At 37.3% G+C, this 27,943-nt stretch overlaps 1 protein-coding gene across 5 annotated transcripts; it reads right to left on the minus strand.

Moving 5' to 3' along the window:
• On the minus strand, positions 1-27,146 carry slc25a25b (solute carrier family 25 member 25b). 5 transcript variants are annotated; one of them, XM_055199457.2, is made up of 11 exons: positions 26,263-27,146; positions 11,108-11,234; positions 10,178-10,265; positions 9,066-9,101; positions 6,283-6,394; positions 4,193-4,351; positions 3,608-3,760; positions 2,349-2,456; positions 1,978-2,145; positions 1,595-1,745; positions 1-1,415 (listed from the first exon to the last, which is right to left on the minus strand). In XM_055199457.2, exons 1-11 carry the CDS (start codon positions 26,587-26,589, stop codon positions 1,231-1,233), a joined length of 1,614 nt encoding a protein of 537 aa, XP_055055432.2. In that variant the 5' UTR covers positions 26,590-27,146; the 3' UTR covers positions 1-1,230. The 5 variants fall into 5 exon arrangements, with proteins under 5 accessions (XP_055055432.2, XP_055055436.2, XP_055055433.2 ...); XM_055199461.2 differs by lacking the exon at positions 26,263-27,146 and adding an exon at positions 14,217-14,422; XM_055199458.2 differs by lacking the exon at positions 9,066-9,101 and having other exon boundaries at positions 26,263-27,143.
• Between the last annotated feature and the right edge of the window lie 797 nt (positions 27,147-27,943).

A 27,943-nucleotide genomic window follows, 5' to 3' on the forward strand; every position in this document is an offset into this window, starting at 1 on the left:
CTTGATTCACAACTGATTTAAAAGTGAACTTGTCCATTTAAACTTGAACAATCATGGTAATAAGTACAACATTTCTGTTAACACAAAATGAATTGTCGGTAAACATGAGGAGTGTGTAAATGTAGTGTTGTTACAGTGAACTTATCAATGAATATTAAATAACCTAAAAAAAACAATATACAAAAAAAATAAATTACGTTGAAAAGCTGAAATAACATTGAAAAGCTAAACAATGTTCCTTTTGGACCATTTGATGTATAACACTTGCAATTCTAAAACAAGATTATTTAAACATTTCCCTACATTCTCCTCGACACACATGCATACACACGCACGCAAACACACTTCATTTTAAGATGTCTAATATTAGGATGTCGATGAAAAAAATCAATAATAAAAAAGAATAAATTCTGTATGAAATTTTGGGTGATTTTATAACATAAATGTCTAAAAAAGGAGTCTGTCCTGCTGATCAAGCCCTTTCTACTGAACACTGCCATCCAGTGGAATGATGATTTTGTAAATTAAAGTTGTCAGTCCTGTATCATTAGAGCCATATCTATCAAAGACTTTAGTGCATATAATTCCAGTTGTGTCATTGAAATGAACGAATGAATGCAGTTATTGACTTTCTCCACTAAACTCTTTAGCCGTTCTGGCATTGTTAAATGTCTGGATCATTCTTTCCTTCAAAGTATATTGATCCATACTGAAATCTAATATAAACAAGAAACCTAACTCTTTCACATGATATTAGGGGTTTTGTGATCCAGTTCTGACAACGATTACTTAACTGAAAATGTTGTCATTATTAATTCACTCAGTGGGGACTGACAACCTGAATCAACATTTGTTTTCATTGCATTTTTCTTCTTACAGTAAAAGAAAATGGGAGCTGAGGTTGTATGTCCCTGACTTATTGCCTACTGTGAAAAAAGTAATATGGGGCAGTATACTTTGAACAATAGTATTTCTGAGTACATGAACTTTCATTTTTAGGGGAGCTATGCATTTAATATTTCTCTTCGTATATATTTCAGTTCCTCTTCCATTCACTGATGAGATAGAAAGGTAGGTTTCCTTCTTCCAGCATGCAAGAGTGGCCAACTGATGTTATGATTCCTTTCGAGTGCAAACCGGCCCCCTTGGACAAAATATTTTTCTGGTCCAAAAGACACTTGGAAAAGATAAACGGATACCATTACGGATTTAACAGTCTTCGGATTCCTCTCACCGGGACTGGACGCCGAGGGTGATTTTTAAGTTCTCGTACACCACGTAGCTTATGCTGACAGCAGGAATGACTTTCATAAAATTAGGTGCCAAGCCTCTATAGAGTCCAATAGCACCCTCTGTCCGTACAATGTGTCTGAAGAGACCGCACATAGTCATCTGAGGGCTGCCTTCCACTGATGCTATAACCACATTCAGAGAAAAAAAACATGAATTGTACAAATGTAAATAAAAGTTAGCAAATTGAACACTTATAACTTGCAGCAGTAAACACAATCACATAGCAATACTATTACAGTAAAAAGTAAGAAAGCTATACTAAGCCTTTAAATAACATAGTTGAGAGAGTTAAGCGACTTACCTTGAGCTTGCATACGTGTCCTCACTAAGGCTAATGGGTAGCTTGCTAACTGTCCACATGTACTAGACATTGTACCACAGGCTAGCAGCACAAATACACCTGGATCTGCACTGTCTGTAGCAAACCTCTGCAGCCATGAATTCTTGAGCGTCTACAGACACAAATAAGACTTTTAGTTTTTTATTATAACATGCATATTTGGAACAAAAAAAAACGTATTTACTTATTTTACCTTACTTTAACCTAAACTATAACCTTACTTATTTTCACAGACAGAGTCATGTATCTTTCTTAAACATGCTATTATTTGAATTTGAAGGAAATGTGTTGTAGCCTTGTGTTGCTAGACATACATGTAATAATTTTGTATTAAAGTAGTTTACCTCATAAACTGCCAGGTCGATTCCAGCGTAAGGGATGATACCCAACATATTGGGAATATAACCCTTGTAGAAGGCTGCCACACCCTCCCCTTTAAATATATGTTTAGCACAGTCCGCGATACCATCGAATTGACCCGTCCTTCCCAGTGCAAGCCGAGTTTTTATAACCTTGTAAAAAAAACACACGCTTTGTTTCAGCTCCGTGGATAATACTTATAAAACCTTATTAAAATTTCTGAGATAGCAGTTAGGTATTAAAAATAATAAAAAAATAGTATGTTATGGATCAAAGACTGGTCTTTATAGTAAAGTCTGGTTAAAGGTTAAGATTAATAATTATGTAAAGCACAGAAAGGAAAGGTTGTTTTAACCTCCATTGGGTAGATGCTGCTCTGAGCAAAAGCTCCTGCTAGAGATCCAGCAACAAATCTCTCCAGGATCCCTAATGTCTCTTGATTACTACCAATCAGACGCTTTATCTGAACAAAAAAGGCAAATTAAGTTTAGAGCACATTTTTAGTTTAAGTGCTTTGCACGAAAGCATTTTCGTTTTTTAAAATGGCATTTTAAAAAAAGATCTCAGTCTACACTATACACAACCACAAACACATAAAACAGGAACTATACTCTCATTCTGGCGTAATAATCACAGACTTACATAGAGGAGGCGCAATGATATTACGTAGCAGCCGAAAATAGTCCCCTTAGTATCTTTCAATAGCAGGGGACTATTTTCGGGCACTGTGTAAAAAAAATCACAACTTTTAATTTTCTGTCGGTCTTAGTACACGATGCAACTACAGAACAGTTTTAAATAGGAAAAATATCGAAACTCTTTGGTTATTATTTAGCATGATGCTAATGGTCCAATCAGATTCAATGGATTATGCTAAGCTATGCTAAAAGTGGTAGCGCCAGATCCGGAGATCGGCTGAATGGATCCCAAAATGGTAAGAATCAAATGTTTAACTCTAGGGGAGCTGGAAAATTAGCATATTTTTTCTAAAAAAGTGGAGCGTCCATTTAATAATTTAGCATATTGTTAGGCATTAAAGGGACAGTTCACCCGAAAATATACATTTTGTCATTATTTCCTCACAAAGATTTCTTTGTTCTGCTGAACACAAATTAATAAACATTTTTGAAAAATGTTTGTAAGCAAACAGGTCTGGAGCACTATTGACTTCCATAGTATTCGTTTCTCCTGTTATGTAAGTCAATGGTGCCCCAGATCTGCTTGCTCACAAACATTTTCAAAATGTCTTTATTCATATTCAGCAGAGCAAAATTAGAATTTTTAGGTGAACTATCCCTTTAACACTAAGGGGTGGTTTCTCGGACAGGGATTAGCTAAAGCCGTAACTAGAGCTTAGTTTAATTAGGAAATATAACTAGTTTGAACAAACATGCCTTACTAAAAACATTACTTGTGTGCATTTTTAAGCAAAACAAATGGCATTGATCGTAAATTAAGATATCTCAGTGCAAGGTGTTTTCAGTTTGGACAGCTCTTACATTTATTTTAGTCTAGGACTAGTCTAATCCCTGTCTAGGGAACCGCCCCTATATTTGCCTATATTAAAGTTTAAGTATAGTATAGTAAGTTCCAAAAAAGCTTTGAACAAACTACCTGCTCATACGCCATGAACTTGAGGGCAGATTCAGGTGCGATCTTCAAAACATTCATGCCGTTCCCTCGCCACAGCGATCGTAATCCACCCTCGTGGATCATTTGGGTGAATCCTCCGAAGATTCCCATGGAGTTGCTGCGTGACGCGTGAACCTGGAAACACCATTTTATATTGTTCAATGAAACATTGACTTTAAATGCAAAATGTTCATCTCACTGAGGCATTATCTAAAGCATATTGCCCTTATGTATTCCAGTACCATTGAAGTACCTTTATACAGAGCACAACGGTAAAAGGGAAATGCGCGATCACTTCATGTAGCACCTCTACTGGAACTTCAAACTAAAACTTCAGGCCACCAACCTGGATCGTGAACCATTTTGGATTTGTGTTACTTATAACCAAATGATTATTTCAAGGTTTTTGCATAACAAATGCGTTGATGTGTGGTGTGATGTTATAAAGCTCGCACAGCTAAATCCTACTGATCAGACAGACCTCACTAAATGCATAACATTCAACAGTAAAAATATGCTTTTCACAGTTTTTTTATCCTGCATTATTTGGGTAACTTTGTTTCATACCTGCATAAGCACTTTAAGGCGGTCCAGAGGTGCGGTACAGGTGCGAGAGACGGCACCTGCTCCACCTCCTGCTACCAGGTGTCGCCACCACATGCCCGTTTTCTTCTCCTCTGCTGTAAACTCATCAGGGACCATCATACTTTCACCCACGTCAAATATCTGTACAGAGGAAATGATTGGTTAGATCTATTTTTAGTATTATGCTTTACATAAACATATAGTAGGGTTGTGCTGATAGATGATATTATTATTATATTATCAAAGTAATTTATAGTCTGCACGGGCATCAATGAAATGCTTGGATTTACATCATTATCATGTTGAAGGTGGTTGCGCTCATGACAGTGTTGCCAGCTTCCCTTAAAGGGACAATCCACATTTTTTGAAAATATGCTCATTTTCCAGCTCCCCTAGAGTTAAACATTTGATTTGTACCGTTTTGAAGTACATTCAGATGATCTCCGTGTGTGGCGGTAGCACTTTTAGCATAGCTTAGCATAATCCATTGAATCTGATTAGACCATTAGCATCACGCTAAAAAATAACCAAAGAGTTTCGATATTTTTCCAATTCAAAACTTGACTCTTCTGTAGTTACATTGTGTACTAAGACCGACAGAAAATTAAAAGTTGTGATTTTCTATGCAGATATGGCTAGGAACTATACTCTTATTCTGGCGTAATTATCAAGGCCTTGCTGTCGTAACATGGCTTCAGCAGGTGTAGTGATATTACGCAGGCTCGAAAATAGTCCCCTTGGTTACTTTCAATAGCAGGGGACTATTTTTGGACACTGCGTAATACCATTGCGCCTCTTGCAGCCATGTTACGGAGGCAAAGTCCTTGATTATTACACCAGAATAAAAGTGGAGTTTCCCTTTAAAGTAAAGCAGCTTTTGTTTTTTGTAGTGGCTTTTCATAAATAAGGAAACTATTCCCCCAACTCCCGATACTATTATGTATCAGCGATCTCACAGGCTGACGATAGGACAATCTTACTATGCCAAACACTACCAAACACACAGTAGGTTTTGCAGCATCAGCGTACACAATGTAGTATACAATTATAATATATGTGTGTATATATATATATATATATATATATATCCCAAGGGTTTTTCCCTCCTAGGACTTTTTTTATATCCTCGGCTAAAAGCCCAGGTTTTTTTCTCCTAGGGGTTTTTTAACCCGGGGAGGCAGCCTTCTTGGGCTTAATTTAGCTTCCTCTTCTAGACATTACATTAGTAATACGCTCGCTTATAATGTTGAGTCATAGCCGCAGCAAATTTAACTGCTTATGCTATCGTGTATTATGTTGTGCTATCTGTCGCTTTTCTGTGCTTTTCACTGTTTCTATTAATGTAAAGCTGCTTTGAAACAATTAACTATTGTGAAAAGCGCTATATAAATAAAATTGAATTGATAGTCATAAATACAGGTTTCCCAGACAAAACAGATATATTCACATCACAAATAACAAACGACTTTGTCTGTTCACCTACATAGTACAGTTACAGACATAATTCCTGAGGTGTCCTGTGAAACCACGTTGAAAGACCATTACGATAATGACGTCAACAAACTGTTAATCCGTTTAAGTGGATCACCTTTGTTCCCTCTCTAGACTAATTTAAGCAAATTTACCTTAAGGGCTCAGTTGGACTGAATGACAAGTGCTATGATCAAGTATGTGAGCCAGTCTGTGAAAACACACATAAAGCCATTTCCTTTTGTCTACCTAAAATTACGCTATACAACGTAAAGAACATTCTGTAAAAATATAACCTTAATATCTTTAATATTGACTGAGTAGTGGACTGAAATCAAGAAGTGAAATCAAACTTTGATGCTCCTTATCTCATAATCAGATTATAAGAGTTTAGCCTGAACTACATGTCCAGTTTTAATGAGATGTATTTAGAACTTCCTATAAGGTCTGCAAAGGCTTTACTGTCTGTGACAACTTTTAAAAAGCACCATATTCACCTTCAAGGATGTACGATAGACAATCGCTCCAAAAACAACATGGGTGGAAACTCTGTAAGACACTGTAAGACGTAATACACATAGCAGGAGGTTTATTATTTTTACCGTCGAGTGTTTCCAGTAGAGGATGATCTCAGGGATGTTTTCAGCAGGATGAAGGAGATGGTAATCTCTCCATTCATTCCAGTCAATGGTCATTGTGCCGTTTTTATCCATACTGGTGAGAGAAAAAGACAAACAGATACTGAAACTAAATAAATTTTTCAATTTCTTGCAGGCAACGCTTTGGCTCTGGGTAGAGGAGGCTTATTTAAAATGATAAGACCAACTTCAGTTTCTAAATTTTTAAGTATTTCGATAAGAAAAATGTGTACACTTTACAATACAGTTGTATTAGCTAACATTAGTTTATGCATTATCTAACATGAATTAACAATGAACAATCCATCTACAGCATTTACTAATCTTAGTTCATGTTATTTTTTTTACCATTTACTAATAAAATACTAATACATAAAAATGTGTTAATATTACTTAATGCACCATGAACTAACATCAATGGCATTAACAAACATTAACAAGGATTAATAAATGCAGTAAATTCATGTTAGGTAATACATTTACCAATGTTAACAAATACAACCTTACCTTATTGTAAAGTGTTACCGAAAACTGCAATGTAAGACTTGCACAACCTCTTCCAAAAATAATAAAGAAATAAGAAAATATTTCAAAACCATTCGCATGCAAAAAACCCAACAACATATTTCCAGAATGTTCCAGAATTTTATCTAACATCGCCAAATCTGCTTTTAAGAAGGAGGGAAATACCAGGGCCGGCCCGAGGCATAAGCGAACCAAGCGGCTGCTTAGGGCCCCGCTGGCCACCAGGGGGCCCCCGCCCCAATCGTTTTTTAATTTTTTTTATACAATTAAATAACTTAAACAGGTAATATAAATGGACGAATGAATGAATACGAATTTATAAATTAATAATTAAAGACAAGAAAATTTTGATTTGCAGACAATGTGTCTGCAGTGCTAGCGTTTTAGTCAGGCGCAACATAGACACCTGCGCCACCTGCGCGTCGGTGCGCAAGTGCACGACGTCGTCACTCACTGTAAACAATGATGAGCCGTTTGACATGTCACAAAAAAGGATATATCCCTCTGGGGCCGAAAAGAGAACAAAGAGAAGGACCGAGGATGAGAAAAAAGAGCAAGATAAAGGTATGTTTGCATGATTATATACAGTATGTTTAATTTGTGTTAGTGGTGTGACAGATCGACGTTAATCCGTGACCATGATCGACCCACGGTTCGGCTCGCATGCGCTTAAATAGTGAAAGTTTATCATTTGCACGTGTTTCAAAGGCTTGCAAAAGTTAACATTTCAAGTGATTTTAAACAATTTATCCCGCAAAAAGGCGCTAAAGTGAGCAGTATTCTGCATGCCCATGCGGTTTAAATTGTCCAGCCCAGCTCCCTTCAGAGATCAGAACACTAACACTTGATGTTTAAACTTTAGAGAGAGTTACGCTATTTTGTGTCATACTGTAGTCCATTAACATACTGTATATTTGAGGAATAGAGCACTGAAAACAACATAACGGTTTTATGCTCCGCCGTCTGTATTTCCGTCTGTGTGAGCGCGCCGCGTATAAGTGCACTTAGTAGGGCACACATGGAGAGACGAACATAAAATCTTTCTGTTCTTGACAGGGCACATACAAACAAAATGATCTCCACAGAACTCTTTTCCAATAAAAACATTTGTTTATGTCTTTGGACGGTTTATGTATAGTTGAGGCAGAAACCAGGTCCGTGCTTCTCTTAAAGAGACAGTACCTTAATTAACCTACTTAAGTCTGTGTCATTAATGTTAATCAAACCTTCCAAGACAAAGAGAAAATCACTTCTGTAGCTCTAAAAAAGAATAATTATATTTAATTCATACAATAAAGTGTTATGATTCATTTGATTTGATTTCTGTACCTAATGCTGATTTTAGCCCTTACTTAATGTGCAACTTTTTTTTTTTATAAATGTTTGTAAGTAATTTCCTCATTTTTTGATTAGTTTTTCCAACCCCTTATTCTGCTGATCCGAAAAATGATCAGATCTGTGCCTCAAAAAACATAATGTGATCCGAACCGTGAGTTTTGTGATCCATCACACCCCTATAGCATTGCTGTATGTGTTGAAGTGAACGAACATCGGTAACGTTCCAGCTTCATAGGCCAAGCACATGCGCTCTCTGTCTAAGATCTTTGGTAAGAGATGGTATTGGACTTTATGAGAATATGTACCAATACCATGTTGGGTAGGGAGATTTCTGTGATGAAAATAGACTTCAATCTTATTTATATGGTGGGTAGTGATGTAACAGTGCTATCCTCATATTTATTTATTTATTGCTTGTTGTGTAAGTAATGAAAAATTAGCAAAATAAACTCATTCTGCTCGATCAACTATGCACTTATCCAATGCTATTTTTTTCAGGAACACTGTTGAAGTACTTTGGAGCACAACCAACTCTACCCGCCCCTGATGTGTCATCAAGTGTCAGTGCCTCCACAGCTGATGATGCAGCAGATGAGGTTTAATATGACATGACACATTGAAGAATAAAGTATTTTATTTAAGTATAGATTTTTTTCATTATTTAACCTCACTGTATTCATTTATAATGTAACATTAGAGCGTGACATTTGTGTCCGCGTGGTGGGAGGGGGGCCCCCAAACACATTCTGCTTAGGGCCCCCAAGAGGCTCAGGCCGGCACTGGGTAATACCCATTAAAATGCAAAATGAAACGGCACGGATGAAACTGCAGATGAAACATAAACAAAAGCAAACCAAGCATGCAGGGAGAAGATCACTACTTACTATATTATAGGGGCCAAATTATGACCCCTCCTTATTCTGATAAGAAAGAGAGAGCGGAGGATCACAAGAAGGAAAGAGTGATAAAGAGCAGAAGAGACACACTGTACAAGAAAAGACAGTCACAGACACACTAACAGTACAAACACCAACAGAACTCAAGACTTTTAAAAGGTACTCCGTCTGTATTCATTTATATGCTGTGTAGCACGCCATAAATGCCTTATGCGACTAAAATTGTGGCAACAAACACATCTCAAATTGTGATCCTGGCTTTAAAGGAAAACACCACTTTTTAAAATATTTTACTATGTTCTTACCTCAACTTGGATGAATTAATACATACCTATCTTTTTTTAAAGCATGCACTTTTAATCTTTGTACAGCACATTCGTGAATGTGTTAACATTTAGCCTAGCCCCATTCATTCCTATGGCTCCAAACAAACGTTTTATTTTGTGCCACCATACTTACTCATGTAACTACTCATCTAACAGTCTTTAAATAGGAAAAACATGGAAGTGTTTGGTGGCTTCTAAATTCATCCCTGATTGGAGCCATAGGAATGAGTGGGGCTGGGCTGAATGCTAACGCATTCACAATCACAGTACAAAGATTAAAAGTGCACGCATTGAAAAAAGATAGGAATGTATTAATTCATCAAGTTGAGGTAATAGTAAAATATTGAAAAACGGTGGTGTTTTCCTTTAATAAAGGAATTTATATAGCCAATCTCAGTTTAAATCCATTAAGCCATACATGTCTTTATAGGCGGGGCACCCTTTAAAGGACAAGTTCGGTATTTTACACCCAAAGCCCTGTTTTAGGGCTTCAAGTGCAAAACACCGAACTTGTCCTCCAAGACATCTTACCCTGAGTAACATAGACTACACGTTTTAATTTAAACCATTTCAAAAATTCCCCTGATATATTGTTTAAAGTGCTGTAATTATACATTCATTTTAACTTTAACAAACACACACAAACACAACATGGAAACCACATTATGGCCCTGAGCAAGTGGGATGAACACAATGCAGTGGATTCAATGCAAAACCCTATTGATACTAAAGAGAAGGGTTAATAGAGAGTTGAGAAAGTGAACAAGATTTCACCTCTTTAGGATCTTTTCAGCCTGTTCTTCAGATATATGAACCCCAAGATCTCTCAATGACTGCATGATCTCTTGTGAATCTATGCGACCTACGTAGATAAACACCAGATTAGCAACTTTAACAAACACTTTAGCATCTGCAAACATTTGCCTTGAATTACCCAGCTTTCCTACAAGAACACCATGTGGCGTCACAAACATTATCTTGAATGTTCCTCACATTAAGTCACCAGAAAAATATGAGGAACGTTGACGGGTGCTTACTTTTCTATAAAAATCTTTTATGTGATTTAATTCCAACCTCAAATCCCATTCTCACAGGAACAAAATGTATTACACCATGTCATTACTAGACGTGACGCGTTATGATTCTAGTAATTAGCATTTCGCAATGTCTGTCCATACTGAACTTGAAAAAAGGGTGTGGCGTGACGCAATCACAAAACAGCCAATCATAACAGTTTTTCTCTGTTTGTGCACCCTCTCACAGTGCAGCTGAGGACTGGAGCACATACACATATAGAGATGAATCTCTCTGATTTTTATAGGTTTCGTTGTGCAACTTGAGGGATTTGTTATATATTTGTGCTTTTATCGTGTAATCGGTCTCTCCTCATCCATGTTTGCTGATTAATATTCATAATGCGCAGAACTTTCATTGAATGAGCTTGAAAAATCCTTTAAAATAACACCAAGACCATGTTTATGGGTTCAAGAATAACAAAATACTGGCCATTTGAAAGTCGTCACTTTCCCTTGTTTTCCATTAAAATTAAACAAAAGGTGTGAACGAATCTTAAAAATTATAATGTTTTTTGCTATAACTTTCCGTAACACCGCACATCTCCTGAGGAAATCCTAAGTTTTCAATACAAACATATTCTTTTAGTTCAGACATGTTTGCAATATGTTGAAAAACTACACTTCTTACCATCATTCTTTTTGTCTAGACTCTTGAAGACCAGTCTCAGTTTTTTCTCGTGGTCCCTCAGGTAGTGCACAAACTCTTCAAAGTCCAACTGACCATCCAGGTCCTTGTCTCCAGCCTTGACAACTTTCTGCAAAGCATACACAAACACAATACATTAGCGAAGACATCCAGAAATAACATTGTTAGGTGTTTTGAGGTCAGTAAGCGTGTTATTTTCAGGGTGTTGAGCTAATGGACACTACAGACAGACATATGTTCTTTATTTGAATAGGGAAGTATTGAAAGGACCCATAGTGAACTCTCATGAACATCAACTTCAAACGGCTCATTGTGACCATGTTTAACATTTATGAAACAGGCTGTTTGAACCATTGAGCAGCACATAATTAAAGGTAATGGATGGAGACGGAAAAGAAAAATTAATCATTAACTTGCAGACGAGAAACAACATTTTTTTGGCTTAAGTATTGCAAGATACCTTGAAACGTGTCTGACTGACCTTTTACAACGTGCATAGCTCATAGGATTTGTAACAAAAATACTGGTCTGTGCATAATAATTATGATAAAAATCCCCCACCCAGTGTGATCAGCATTTTTTAATGAATCAGTGCCGAGTAACATAACATTCACATATGAGTTATAATACAAAAAACGCCTTTAATATTTACTACAATTAAAAGTGATCATTTGACTTATAACTCCCATATCTGACCATTATCACAGATATAAAACTTCAGAATGCTTACAACCTCAAACCAAAGACCTATTTTGTTTTCACTGTCAGGGCCAACAAGTCTGCGGTTGAACTATTACAGTGTCTGGATTAGATGCAAATAACACAGTGCTATCTATAACCTGCTTTATGCTGTGATTTATGAAATCCTAAATGATGTTCACAGGTCTGTCAGATACAAAACAAAGCACATGAAAAGTAGCAACTAAGGTATTGTACATGTAAAATCTTTATACCCATATCTGACAAATTTACTGGCTCAAACTAAGGTAAAAGTAAGTCGGTTACAGAGGTTTTAGTAATCTTAAAATTGGATGTAACATGCGATGAGCACTGATAACACGAGTGTCATAAAATTAGATGTGAATTTTCTCATCTGTAAGTTGCATTTGAATACAAAAAGACTGGAATGAAAAACATGACATGAGCAATACGGTTAGCCAGTTTGAACACTCTCGGAAGTCATATAATCTGGATTAATTTATTTATTTATACATACAATTTAAGGCTGGTCATAAATTGAGTCCCTAACAGGCAAGAACCTTGGTAATCTAAAATAATGATCCTTAACGGGAAACATCACCGTTTTTCAATATTTTACTATGTTCTTACCTCAACTTAGATGAATTAATACATACCTATCTTTTTTCAATGTGTGCACTTAATCCTTGTACATTGCTTTGTGAATGTGTTAGCATTTAGCCCAGCCCCATTCACTCCCCAGGATCCAAACAGGGATGCATTCAGAAGCCACCAAACACTTCCATGTTTTCTCTATTTAAAGACTGTTACATGAGTAGTTACACGAGTAAGTATGATGGCACAAAATAAAATGTGCCAATTTTTTATCCTCTTAGAAAATCGGCACTTTTTAATTTGTGCCATCACACTTACTCGTATGGTAGGAATGAATGAGGCTAGGCTAAATGCTAACACATTCACGACGAGCTGTACAAAGATTAAGTGCACGCATTGAAAAAAGATAGGTATGTATTAATTTGGCTAAGCTGAGGTAAGAACATAGTAAAATACTGAAAAACTGTGGTGTATCAATTTAAATTTTATTATACTATATACAGGTTTTCAGCAGCAACAAACTGCTTTAGCGGAACAAACGTAATTTCCGGTAAACTCCTGCAAAAAAATCAATAACAACAGAGTCTTATAGTAGATTATTTCTGATATCAAGCTAAATAAACAAAGTAGACTACCTTAGTTTAAATCTTACTTTTTTTTACTTTTTTTTACTTTATTGTCTCATTTCTGAGAAATTTGTCTTGGACATCAAAAACACAGCCAGTGTGAACATATGTAACCATACAAAAACATACAATGAACACACCGGGTTAAATACCCAATTACAATATACACCAAAATCCACACAAAAATAACACTAGTTACCGCATACGCAATCTCTAAAACGTGTTTTAAAAATTTATTTTGTCCCTATAGACCCCTTCAAGGTTTGTAAACATTGAATGACTATCGGGTGCGCGCGCAGCACGGGGTCGAACTGTTCATAACATTTAGGCTTTATAATTTAATCTAACAGGGCTGAAAAATTATGACTTACCTGAAATGAAGTGAGCACTACAAACACAAGCCTCTTTGATATTTGCATTGTCCCAGTCTGCACGTTAATTGCTTGCAGACGCAAATGTTTCATTTTTTTGTTTTTGAGATTCTGCAGGAATCGCGAAAACTTAACGGAAGACCTGATGCGATTTTCACAGCCCACGACGTAAGTAGGCATTTTTGACGATACCGAATAATACGCAACTCACTCTGCTGTAATTACTTTTCTGACCCCGACATGCGCAGTGGAAACAGCCTGTGACGTGAACCGTGAAGGGGTCTATTCAGCATTTTAATTGCAGAGGGAACAAATGAGTTTTTAAGACGGTTAGACTTACACAATGGGACTCTATAACGTTTTCCAGAGGGCATTAGGTGAAAGTTTCTATGTAAAATGTGTGTCTCATCAGCAACAATTTTCCTAAATCGTATCAAAAACTACACTGAGCTAACATTACTGTATAAAATGTGTACTATGTATACAATGTTAACTACAGACACTTCACAGCAGGGATTCATGATCCCCGTTTCTCCTCATCTTTAGGAAACCAAAATATTTGTTATTTTTGACGAGGTATTTGTTCCAGAGTTAAATTTAGCCGCTAGCCAGACCATTAAACAAACAGAAACCGGAAGTTAAGTTCCGTCCAGATGTGTAACCGCGACAACACACGTCATGCCGATGAAAGCGTCTATAGTCAACTAATGACCAAATTAATATTAGAAGTAGCCAAAAGCGATTGCAAAATCAAAAGAAAGCACAATCTTTTAATTGTCTAACACAATGCAAACTACTTACCATTCGCCATTTTCTGTACGAGGTGAACTCATCCGACGTGAGAAATAAACCCAACTTGAAAAGAGACTTTAATTCGGCTGGTAAACTATCTGACTCAAAATATTCAAATTCTGTCTGTTCTACTTTGGGTACTGGTATGTAAAAACACAACATGTTCAGTCAAAAATCTTATAAAATAATACTAAAAATAAATAAAACTTAATGAAAAGACATACTATGTACACAGCTCCAGACTCTTTCTAAAGCCCTATGTACTGCATTGCCTGTATTCCTGACACATAGGATTAGGTTAAACATAAATCCCTCCCATTTCGAGGCTTGTTCTTCTGCACACTGCAATATCATTGGCTCACATCTTATATGCCTCTTACAAATCCAGCAGTTATCGGTTTATTGATCTAAAAGGCTGTCAGTCATTCAAAAGCTCCATTCTAGAAATTCCAAGACTTTCCGATCCCTGAAATAGGCAAAACAAAACACTTGCTACTTAATGTGTAATCAGATAAATGTATATATCATGTTATTGTTAACTAGTGTAACGTCCTTTATTGTGAAACCTGTCAGTGGTGTAATATCTGGGTAGTCCTCAGATTTGGATTTCCTAAGTGTGATTGATTTTATGCAGCAATCGATTGGTGTATGACATCAAGATATCAAGAGAGCAATTCAAAAGTAGTTTGATACTCTGATGCATCTAAAAGGATTAGACAAGATGGCGCCGTTGTGGTTGGCATGCCGTCTGTCGCCCAGTATAGTCTTGAGTTTGTTTGTTTTAACCTATTTTTTACTATGTTTAACACAGTGTGCTTCACCAGTATTAACCTATGATCGATGCACTCTTTTAAATTTGGAAGAAATCTCATTTAAGTTATTTAAAAACCCGGTCACCAGCTCTCACAATGCTCCACCTCCCTTTCTGATGTCGATTCCTGACTGTATACGCCGGTGGCCGTGTTCTCTGCCGTGTAGAAGGCGTAAGAGACGACGTGGAAGACGGAGCGGCCTTGCTGTTAAGTTAAAACGCTACCTGCCACTCCATGGGGAGTCGCGTTTTAAACTGAGGCGTTTTGCGAAAGACCTGTCTGGGAAATGCTACCTCCGTTGGCGTTCTCTGGAACCAGTACACGGTTGGATTGTCCCTGTGTTTCCCACGTTGCTGGAGCCGCTCCCGGTTTTCCGTTCACCTCGGCCTTTGCGTAGAGGAGTTTGTCCGGGCAATCTTAGGCCGCTGCCTCGGGCAAAACAGTCTGTGGTTTCTCCAGGACTCCCACCGCGGCTAAGGATGGCTTTGATCAATGCCAGATCGGTAATGAACAAGACTTTCATTATTAATGATTTTTTCTCTGCTCGCCACCTAGATCTTCTCTTTCTGACTGAAACTTGGATTTCTCCTGGGGATATTAGCGCCTTTACTGAAATGCTTCCGTCTAAGTGTTTGTACTTTAACTCACCTCGTACAACGGGACGAGGTGGTGGTCTGGCCTCTAATTATAAAGACATATTGTCCTGCCGTCCCGTGGCTTCAAATGATTACCACAGTTTTGAACTTCAGTTGTTTACATTGGAGCTTTATGACTCTGTTCTGGTTGCACTGATTTACCGTCCCCCGAAGCCCAACACGGACTTTTTAATAGACTTTGCCGATTTTTTGGGAGATATCATTCCAAAACATGATAAACTCCTGATTGTAGGAGATTTTAATGTCCATGTCTGCTGTGTAGCAGATTCCTTAGCAAAGGAATTCATTAACTTATTAAACGCCTTTGATCTGACGCTTCAGGTCAATGTACCGACTCATCAGCATGGCCATACACTGGATTTAGTATTAACATATGGTTTTTCTCTGAGTGACCTAGAGGTATTTGAAAATGGTTTCTCTGACCATAAGACTATTATGTTTATGTTTCCATCCTTTTTTAATGCTGTTACACCAGTGTCTTCATTTCGCCAGTCCCGGCATATCACATCAGCTACAAGAGAAGCCTTTTGCTCAGCATTTAATGAAGGGAAGCAACAATCAGACGATTTTAACTGTGTTTTGAGTGCTGAAGAGCTTCTCTTCAGGTTTAATTCCACCTGTGCTAATGCTCTGGATCAAGTGGCACCTTTAAAGACACTACACAATAAACCAAAATCTGAGCCTTGGCTAAATGATTCGACTCGCTCTCTTAGGCAAAACTGTAGAAAATTTGAGCGAAAATGGAGAAAGGACAGACTTCAGGTTTCACTACAAATGTTCAGAGACTCATTATCTAATTATCAAAAAGCTGTGAAAACAGCTAAATCTATCTATTTCACTGACATTATAAACAAGAACTGCCACAAACCAAGAACTCTTTTTAATGTTTTAAATGCTGCTATCAACCCCTCCACTGGATTCACGACTGAGGCGTCTATGCTTTCATGTGAAGACTTTCTTCAGTTTTTTGTACAAAAGACACATGATTTAAGAATGGGGATAAACCCAGCTCTGTCTGACCCCTCAACTTTTTCCAGATGCACTGCTGTTCTTAATTGTTTTAATTCTATTACAGATAACTATTTGATAGAAATAGTGGAACACCTCAAAGCATCAGGTTCTCCAGCTGACGTGATGCCCCCTTTTTTTCTTAAACAAGTTATCAACGTGGTTGGTCCAAATTTACTGTCACTGATTAATCAATGCTTACAAATAGGCACGATTCCAGAGTTGCTAAAACATGCAACGGTTCGCCCTCTGCTTAAAAAACAGGGCATGGATCCGACTATTTTAGCAAATTTTAGGCCCATCTCAAATTTGTCTTTCATTTCAAAAATTATAGAGAAAACTGTTTTTGATCAACTGCAATCTTTTTTAGCTGACAATATGATCTTTGAGGTTTTTCAGTCTGGGTTCAGAAAACATCATTCTACTGAAACTGCATTGTTGAAGGTTTCAAATGATATACTGATAACATGTGACTCAGGCAACTATGCTGTTTTATTGCTTTTAGATCTTACTGCTGCATTTGATACAGTCGATCATGCAATACTTATTGATCGACTGGAATATTGTGCAGGCATTACTGGCAGTGCCTTGAAGTGGTTTAAATCTTATCTCACAAATAGAACCTTTTCAGTTAAGCTAGGAGATTATACCTCAAGTAAAGCTGCAATAACTTGTGGAGTTCCTCAAGGGTCCATTCTGGCTCCCATTCTCTTTTCTCTATATATGCTTCCACTTGGTTCCATCTTTAGGAAATATGGGCTGTCCTTTCACTGTTATGCGGATGACACACAAGTTTATCTGCCGCTAAAACGGAATTTTGATGGAATGAATGCACTGATGGCCTGCTTGAGTGATATAAAGAAATGGTTGTCGCTAAACTTTTTAAATTTCAATGAGGACAAAACTGAAATGATTGTTTTTAAACCATCTGATTCTGTGACTATTGCCAATCCAAATTTTGGTGTATTATCATCATATGTTAAGCAACATGTAAAAAATTTGGGTGTGGTATTTGATGAACATATGAAATTTGAGAGACAGATAAATACTGTAGTCAAATCTTCTTTTTTTCAACTGCGGCTTCTGTCTAAAGCAAAAACCTTTCTTTCTTTTAAAAATCTTGAGAAGGTGATTCATGCATTCATTACCTCTAGATTAGACTATTGTAACTCATTGTATGCTGGGATTAGTCAAACAGCTCTATCTCGATTACAACTGGTTCAGAATGCGGCAGCCAGACTCCTGACTAACACTCATAAACGGGAGCATATCACTCCAATATTACGGTCCTTACATTGGCTGCCTGTGCGCTACAGAGTGGATTTTAAAATTTTATTAATAGTGTTTAAGTCGCTAAATGGGCTGGCCCCCTCTTACATATCTGATCTACTGATTGAACGCAGTGACACAAGATCTCTCCGGTCTTCCAATCAGAGACTCTTGACTATTCCTAAGACAAGGCTGAAATGTAGGGGCGATCGTGCTTTTACATCCATCTCTCCAAGACTTTGGAACAAGTTGCCCATCTTTATGAGTCTGGCTCCCTCTGTGGCAAATTTTAAGTCAAGACTAAAAACATACTTGTTTGATAAAGCTTTTATATCTGGTTGAGGTGCTATGTCTTTTCTTTTATCTTGTTTTATATTTTATATATTTTATTTTATATATTTTATTATTTTTTAAATATTTTTTATTGGTTGATGTGTTTTACTTTATTTTGAGTATTTTATCTCTTATTGTGCGAGTGTTTGGTGTTTCTGTTGTAAAGCACATTGGTCAACCTGTGTTGTAGAAATGGTGCTATATAAATAAATTTGACATTGACATTTTGACATTGACATGTCATACACCGATAAATCTGCGCAACACCACAAGCATTCAGCAAGACATGCTGTTATTGTTTCTATCAAGTCACTCTGTTGGCTAACGTTATAATCTAATGATCATAAAACTAAATTTCATTACATCATCCATGAGCATGATTCGTGAGTCCCGTTGAACTGATTTCCATCGGCAGTGAAGACTTCAACTACCATCATTCCAAGCTCCTTTACAGCATCATCAAGCTATGCCTTTGTAATTGTTTTGCAAACCTCTAACAGCAGATATTAAACACTGTGCCTTTAAAATTTTCTTGCATTACCTGCTGGGGATCCTTAGGAGGCACCACCATAATCAGCACGGTTGTTTTCTTTGGGAATTCTGTGCCTTTGTTCCCTTCTTGACTGACTGAATCTAGTTGTATACCTTGTTTCTTCTGGCCTTCCTTTAATGCGTTGTCTTCTACGTGTTGTTCCTGGAGTCCATCTGGTGGCACTGTGGTACCTTGCTCACATGCCGTGTCTCCCAAAATCCACTGGGACGAGGAGGACCACATTTCCTTCAGGGTCTTCATAACGGAAGTCTGCTTGTTCTTTAATTGGATAAGTTTGTGTCTTTGATCATCGGAACATCCAGCACAAACACTCAAACATCTTGAGCATCCTATGAATGACGCAAATGTTTTTGTGTATGAGAAAAGAGAAACTGCTTAGGCAGTCATATATGAAGAAGCCGGGAAGATGAGGGCAGATGAGGACACAAGCACAGTTTCCTCAGCTCTCGGGCATTTCCAACACAGTTTCCATAGTAACCCAGTGACTACGTAAAAACGAAATGCTGTCAAAAAACCCCAGTTCCAACAAACCTACTCTAAAAAGTCTCAAAAAAACTATTTTCACAAAAAAAAGACTTCAGAAGAACATGTTATTTGCTGAGAATGCTTGTGAAAGTATGCAAGAGAAATGTAAAGTAGCCTTGTCACACCCCACACAGGATGTTAAAAACAAGAAAAACTAACAAAGATTAAATCCTTACAATAAATCTGACTTTAATAATCAGACATCTCTATGTTCGAAGTGTGACCGTTTGTAGACGCTTAAAAGCTGCTGCGGGTTTGCTGCATCCTAATAGCCGGCAAGAAGTGATGCAGAGAAAAAAGCTGCAACCTCACTGCAGCTGTGCCTTAGCCAATCAGAGAACTCCACACTGCTTGTCCCTGCTCTCAGAAAACACAGACGGCCAATCAGAGGATGAAATACAGCTATTGGATGGAGTGATCTCTCACCAACTCAGTAATGAAGAAATTCTGCTGACTGTTTTTTGGTCCATAATCAGGATCTCCCTGCTTACGTCAAGGGTAATTTCTGCACATTATCCCATTTGCAACACTTAAGTTTTACATTTAGCATTCAATCATTTACTCATATATACATTTTTCTGTCAGTTTCGAAAAATTAAAATAAGCATATCAAGGTTACATTTCTTTGTGCAAATGCATCTTGACAGAAGAAGGTGAACATACATTTTTTTTACAAATACATCTGCCCTCAGTGGATTTTACATGTAGATGGGAGTATAGAGCTCATGTCAGCAAAATCACATCTATTGATTAGACTGCTGCAGCTGCTCCCCAGTCTTTCACTGCAAGACCTAAGACTAATATGCAGATCTCATTAATGACGAGGTACCACATTTAAAGGGGACATATTGTGAAAATCTGACTTTTTCTATGTTTACGTGCTATAATTGGGTCCCCGGTGCTTCCATCAACGCAGAAAATGTGAAAAAGATCAACCCAGTAACTTAGTTTTGGTAAACCATTCCCTGCAATCATGTGAAATACAGGTCATAGAAATTTTGCTCCCCTTGTGATGTCAGAAGGGGATAATACCGCCCCTTAATCTGCACTATCCATCAACGGCACTGACATTTAGTGCAGAGATCAACTCATTTGCATTTAAAATGAAAAACCCAAAAACGTCCCATTTTAACAGGTTATAATGAATTATCGATATGGTATTTTGTGCTAAAACTGCACGTACATACACCAAAGATTTATTTGACATCTTAAAAAGGTCTTGTGAAATGTGCCCTTTAAAAATAAAAGTATATAATTTGTCCTTCTTTCTGACGGACACCAGAATAGCACCAATTGATTCCTATTTTGCAGCTAGCTTTATCTTACATCAAAGTATATCGTACAATTATTTATATGCCATAATAAGCATATATTCGCAATAAAATTTGGGAAAAAGTGTGCCCTCTATGGGCCTTCATAGTAACTGCATAACATAAAGCACTGTTACTTTCACTTTAAAACAGTAAAGTGTGCTCTTTCTCCTACATGTCACCTGAAGAGAATGAAATAAATTGCCAATCACAGTAGTGCTTTCCCTGTTCTCCAGGGTGCAATTATACTGCTACTCTAATTATTATGTGAAAAGAGACTAATTATTCACCCATTATTAATGAGCATGAAGAAAGGCGGTCTGGTTGCTGCTATTACAACGAATAGGGAGCAATAAAACGCTCAATATGGTCACTCTGGCGACGGAAGTCCCTCCTTCCAGTTAAAAGAATCAATCATCAATGAATAAAGACTGACGATTCTCTGGGGGAGGGAAACAATCTCGTAAAACGGTGTTTTAACGCACTTTGAATTAAACAAACAAAAAAGTTATGGTACAGTTGAATCAACTAATTTTATGTCAGACTCATCCGCTTGTGTTGTTAGTAACCGTGCTGCACATTGTTTTGTACATGTATATGTAAAAGCTTTCTCTGATATTTCAGAGCAATTGGTGAAGTAAGCTTGCGCAAACCAAGCAGACGCTTTAGTTTTACCAATGAAAGCCTGAAAATAGCTCTGTACACTGTGTTTGAGCTAAAAGTCATGTCTGATGGAAAAACATAAATTCTCTTTGGGGGAGGCAAAGAAATGCACCGTACACAAGGGGGGCCGCATGTTGAGAACCACTGCCCTAAACACATATAAACATGAGGAAGCACCTGGATTCTATATATCCAAAATATAACAAAAATGATTAGAAAATTACAAACAACATGAAAAACATTACAATTGACCTATCGCTAAGCCCCACCCCTCGAACACAGATGTGCCAATGACAGTTGAGTATCAGTTGCACTGGGACCGGAACTCAGACTGCAGGTTTCAGCGCCATAGAGAAGCATTGTAAAATCATAAACTTACATCGATTTTATTGTGTTTATGTTGCCAAATGGTAAAACAATGTGCATGGGGTACTTATAACACTAATCCCAGGTATCTCAGGAGGATGGGCAATACAATTTATTTTATTCCGTTTTCTAAACCCAAACAAGACGGAGCAAAACGCCACAATGTCCAGATCAACAAGGATGTATACATTTGTTCTAAGTTAAGTCGAAGGATCAATGCTTTTATCTGTGCTAACGTCACCTAAACCTATTTAATCGCAATCAATATGTACTAAAACAGCCTCGCCTCTAGTAATTTAGATAACGTTAGATAGTTTGTGCTAACGTTAGCTAAAGTTCAGTGCCTCTGCATATTAAACTGTTTAAATGTATATTTATTTAATCTTATCCTGCGGTGCGTGAACAGTGTTAATCCTGATGTTATCATGACGACCGTAACATAAGGATTCAACCCCTTGCCTTGTGATGTAAACCCTCACTTGCAAATTAATCTTGTTAAAATTAAAATCTTTATATTAATATCCCTTTGGGTCATATTTAAGTCGCACTAGAATGCTCCTCTATGAGAGGTGGTCCAAAATATATCAAAAACATCCTGTGACAAGGTTTTTAAACTGACAGCTCCCATTGTAAAACCGCTAGCAACCATTTGTTTGTCAGAGTTTAAAGCGGTAACTAAGGGGAGTGGGGCCTAGCGATAGGTCAATTGATGTATTAAAGTTCAATATTAGCAGGGTTCCAATGAGAAATGGTTAAGGTAAACAGGTAGCTAGCCACTAAGAAAATATCCTGATGCACAGTATATAGACATGTACTCAGTGGGAACTGTACAGCGCTACAGTATGTGGAGGAAGGTGTGACGTCACTGTCTGAATTTTAAGCAGGAGAGGGTAAGAGTTATGTAATCGCCTTCATTCACAGTCTGTGACCCGATAAAGCTGAAAGGTCATGGATTGTTAAATATATCACCAGGTTCAAACCGAGTCTTAAAAATATTGACAGACCAGCTTACCGACGATAAAAAGTTTTTAGTAGTTTAATTCTCTTAAGGAAGATAAGATCTATCCTGTTGTCACCCATAGATGAAAGACAGAATTAAAGTGAATGTCTCACTCAATGTTCACAGAAAGATCCAGTTGGGTGATTCTCTCAAAATCCACACTTAGAAGGTGTCCAGCATCAGATTTTTTTTAAAAGCCCTTGAAGCCATTTTTGCACATATAAGATTAAGGTCTGAACTTACTATAACCATTATTTTTAGAGGATTTAAAATATATTTCCTAGAATTATTTACATTTTTAGATTATCATTATCAAAAATAATCATTACCGCAACATGATACTACATTAAATATATGCATTTGCAAACTCATGTTTAGGTAATGAAAACTAAAAAGTTGTCTAGGTACTATGACAAACAAAATTTTAACTTTTATCTGGAGAGAAAAAATAAGAACTGCTTACCTGGTAGCCATCTTTAGTGTCACAGTCAATTATGTCCCTTCCAACATTTTTTTGTTGTTGTTGAAAAAAGTGGATGAAAAAAAATTTCTTGGACACATTTATATTCCTTATTATTGTCTCTATATTTACCATTGATCACCAAATACCACATGTTTCTTTACTGTAAATGTTTATAGTATAACATGCACTGAAGCTTTTTATTTTTTAGAATTTTTAATTATAAATATTTCCAGTCATGGACATGTTGCGGTAATGAAAATTTTCCCCTTAAATGCGGAAAAAACAACAAAATTGGTCTGTATGATGTCATTTGAAATCATGTGCAAAATAGTACGTGAAGAGTTTGTAACTGTATGCTTCTTATTTTGATACTCTTTGATACTTTGCATTTACTTTTTTTAATCAAAATGTTTATGACACATAGGGATGGGACGATTACCGGTTTCACGATTAACCACGATAAAATGTCCTGCCGATTAGTATTATCGTTTAAAATTTAATTACTATTACAACTGTGTTTGATTACCGTGATTTTGAAAACTCGCTGTAAATCCTGTCCAGCCAGAATCAGTTTGACGCAGGCGCGCATATGCAACATAGTTTTTAGAAGGGATTTAAGGGATAATGTATTGTATTCATTCATTAATGGTAAACTTATTAGACAGATTTGTTTATTTTTTACCACAGAAAAATTTCAGGGACATGAAATATTAAATTGTGATTTTCAAAAAAAAAATCTGTATCAGTTATTTTTGAACATTTCCATCTCATTTAAAAAAAAAAAAAAACATGATTGATAACCGTGATAACTTTGGGCACTATAATCATGATGAAATTTTCATACCATCCCATCCCTAGACATCATAAGTCTAATTTCGCGAGAATCACCCAGTTGCTCTATTTAAGCTTTATCTAAAACATGTTTAATTAAAATAGAAAAGACATAACCCAAAATTAATGCCTATACACATATTTACATAAAGTAAAAAGTTTTATCACTGTAATTTTTATCGGTATCTCGTACCACAGGACAGCATTATAGTATGTTTGCTCTTTGCTTTTGATCAAACAGTCAGATGATAAGGACATTATAGAGAAAGCGGTTCTAGGAAAGGGCTTGTAAAACAATTATACGTAAAGCCTTCAATGGAAAGCTTTCCATGAAAACAATAAAAAAAGATCTACAGTTCCTCAAACAGTCAATTTCTCAGCATTTATGGAGCAGAAATAGCAAACCTCCTGGCACCAGACAGAAGCAGCAACAGTAGCTAGTCCTGTGACCGAAACCTCACTACGCCAGTGCTCTATTTGCATGTATTTGCATTTGCAAATAAAGCTCGGGTATCCACCAGTGTAATCCGTCTATGAGCATTAAAGTGCCAGTAAGTTATTTTTGCCCCTTTGCAACTCAAATGGTTTTCTATGGTTCACCAGTCGTGTTTTAAAAGCCATATCTTTAAAACATCTAATCGCTGGATAATGTGAGCACTGCCAATAAATCTCAGCTGACCCAGTATAAAGGAACTTTCGGTTTGTTATGTGCAAACATAGGAATTCTTGAAATGCAGAATTTTTTATATCCAACCCTTTTGGCAATAAATGATTTTAAGGATACCTGGTCACCCAACGAATACCCTGAGAACAAACTTATTGTTATGTGATATGCAGAACCTGTTTGTGTTCTTTACAAGCCAATAAGTAAACTATCACATTCACAAAATCCATTCTGTCTGCGGTTTCGAAGCGCTAACAAATATGGTAATTGAATGGGATAAAAGTTGTCCTTTAATCAACCTTCCCCCTACACAGAAGAAGATGGGGGATGGAGAGCCGCTGTGTGGTAAATCATGAATGACAGCAGGTCTCGTGATTTGGCTACAGATAGAAGTAGGCCACATTCCAGATGAATGATACAGGGACGTAGTGCCTGACATACATGATGCTCATGTTAATTGATCTGGAGTAACTGAACAGTTTATTAAAGATTTGTTGTGGTATTTATGTGCTAAATCAAAATCTATATGGTATTCATACTATATGGTCTCGGTTTCATAGCATGCTGCTGCTTGTCGATCTCTTAATTCCCTATCTCTGCATCTTCTTGTGTGTCCTTATTAGTTACGTTCCTCTGCATTCCTGAGAGGCTTGTATATATTCCTTTGCGCAACTACTAGATTCACATCTCATGTATGCGATTATGCAACATTCCAATGAAACACTCTGTAATGTTATTTGGATTAGCAACAACTTTTGTCTATGTAAGGTTATCCTTCAGCACACCTTGAAACCCTAATGAACGGCAAACAGTGTTTTAAATATTGTCTTTTCCTTCTAGCTAAATGAGGTGACTAAACCATACCTGCCTTTTTCTTATTAAAGCCATCAGAGTCACGTTTTTTTGCAGTATGTCCACATCAAACACCCTGAAAACAACAGTAATCCCTTTTAGCAAAAATGTCAATCCTTTTCAAACACAGGAATAAAAGGGAAGGCAGATGTCCTTTGTGGCATTGTGTTAAGGCAAATGTCACTCAAATCAGCTGCTGGTTTAGTAAAGGTGTTAGGTCTTTCTTACCTACACACCAGTTGTGAAAGGACCATATAAAATAGCAATGTTAACTAAAGTTGCTCTTATGGGTTTTATTAGGCATTTCTATAAACAAATTGGGATAGTTTTGGTGTTATGTACCAATTCATACCACTATAAAGCATCCCATTTCTCTCTTTATAGGGTTTGATCAATAATCTTAACATAAAGACTATAGTTTTAGTGCACGTCTGTGTCCTTTAATTCCCTGTTAGAAACAATGTAGAAATTCAAATAGATTTCATAAAAAAATACCATTATGAACCAAAAGCGGTTTATCAATAAAACCAGTACAAAATGATTTTATATGGGGTGTTCTGGGTTTATTAATGGTTTATACTCTGGATCAGATAACACAGGACCCAACACATTATTGGTAATGTGACGTGACATCACCATTTTAGTTCCTTTTAAAAACCAATACAATTCCCAATATAACAATTCAATTTGTTAGATTTAATATGATGATTTCAGCAGGGTTTAAGCAACTAATACAGTTCAAAAACTCACCATGAGCTCATGTTCAGTCCTATGAACGCCCAGCTTCTTCAGTCCGATGGTCAGATCGTTGACACAGATGCCTCCGTCTCTGTTAACATCCAAAATCTGGAAGAGCACTTTGAGTCTGTGTTCCTGCTCGGGTCCGCCGCACACCGCGCATTGATGCGGAGAGTCGCAGGACTCGTCATGGCCGTGCTCGGAGGGCCATTCTGCGGGATATGCTGAGCTTAGAGTCCGTCCACCGCCACCGGGATCAGAGCCCTGATATTCCTCAGTGCGACACTGACAGAAAACACCGCTGAGCAACGGAGAAACAAACGAGCCCCGCTGATGCATATCAAATCCACCCTGGTGGCGCCTGGAAATAGCCGGACACGATAAAAGGCGCGACAAGTCGTCTGAAGGAAAGTACAGAGAGAGTGTGATCGAGGACGGTGGTTTGCCACGCAGTGCCACTCGGAGCGGCGACTATCGATTTCAGTCAGGATGTTGAACAGATGTCCATTACGATAAGATACAAACAATTAAGGAGTGATATGTTCCCCCGAGCCTATTCACGTCAACAATCTGTGTGATATGTTTCGTAGTAAGGCTCAAAACCGATCGCACTCCGGTTACAGTGATGAGCTGGATGTCCCACCGATGCGTCTGCGCCGTTATGTTTTAACAGTGGCAAAAACGTGTAGCGCGATCGACGAAATCCTTCATAAGAATCGGTCTGACTCGCGTTTCGATGATAAATCCTTGAGGTTTTATTTAGTTTAAAAGCAATCAATTTTGAATTGGCGGTCTAAATGACAGCTGATGCAACGAAAATGCCGGTAGATCTGCCAGGCGGAGCCTCGTGTTACACCGGAAATGAGTACGGAGTACTACTGAAAGGAGGAGCTACGGAAAAGGGAAAAGGCGTGGTTCGCCACACGCCGGGCTGCAAATGGGGCGTTAACCTATGGGCAGTTTCCCGGACAGGGTTTAAATTAATTCAGGACTATTGCTAGTGTTTAGTACAAACATACCTTACAAAAACAACAATACTAATGTGCATCTTGTGACAAAACAGTGCCAATTATATATTTTAAGATATGTCAGGGCAACAAACAGCACAAACAGGCATTTTAGTCTGAGAGAAGGATAAGCCCTGTCAGTTTACCAATCCAGATTATGTCAGACCTAAACCATTATGATAAGTTATATTGTTTTACTGTGTTTACAGGAAGATTTGTTAAAACGTTGCGTCCATCTTGTGCAGCAAAACTAGTCGTAGAAATACAGACAATGCAATAAACTGCCCCAAAAGTGTGTGTTATGGAGTCAGTGGAGTCCGAGTGGATCTAGTTAAAAGCGATGCTTCACCCAAAAATTCATCTGTCATTATTTTCTCATCCTCATGATGTTCTAAACCTGTATGAATTTATTTTTTTCCCTGATGAACACAAGGAGGATGTTTTGGTACGTGATTGTGGGCACACAGCTGATTGTAACCATTGACTTCCATGGTAGAAAAACAAATATTATGGAAGTATTGTTATAAATGAGGTATAAGCACACAGTGGACGGTACCCATTGAATTCCATAGTATGTTTTCCCTATTAGTCAATGATTACAGTCAGCTGTGTGCTTACCATCATTATCAAAACATCATATTTTGTGTTCATCAGGAAAAAAAATGGCCAGCACGGGGCCCCAGTTT

The sequence above is a fragment of the Misgurnus anguillicaudatus genome, chromosome 22 (assembly GCF_027580225.2).
Source record: "Misgurnus anguillicaudatus chromosome 22, ASM2758022v2, whole genome shotgun sequence".
NCBI lineage: Eukaryota > Metazoa > Chordata > Actinopteri > Cypriniformes > Cobitidae > Misgurnus > Misgurnus anguillicaudatus.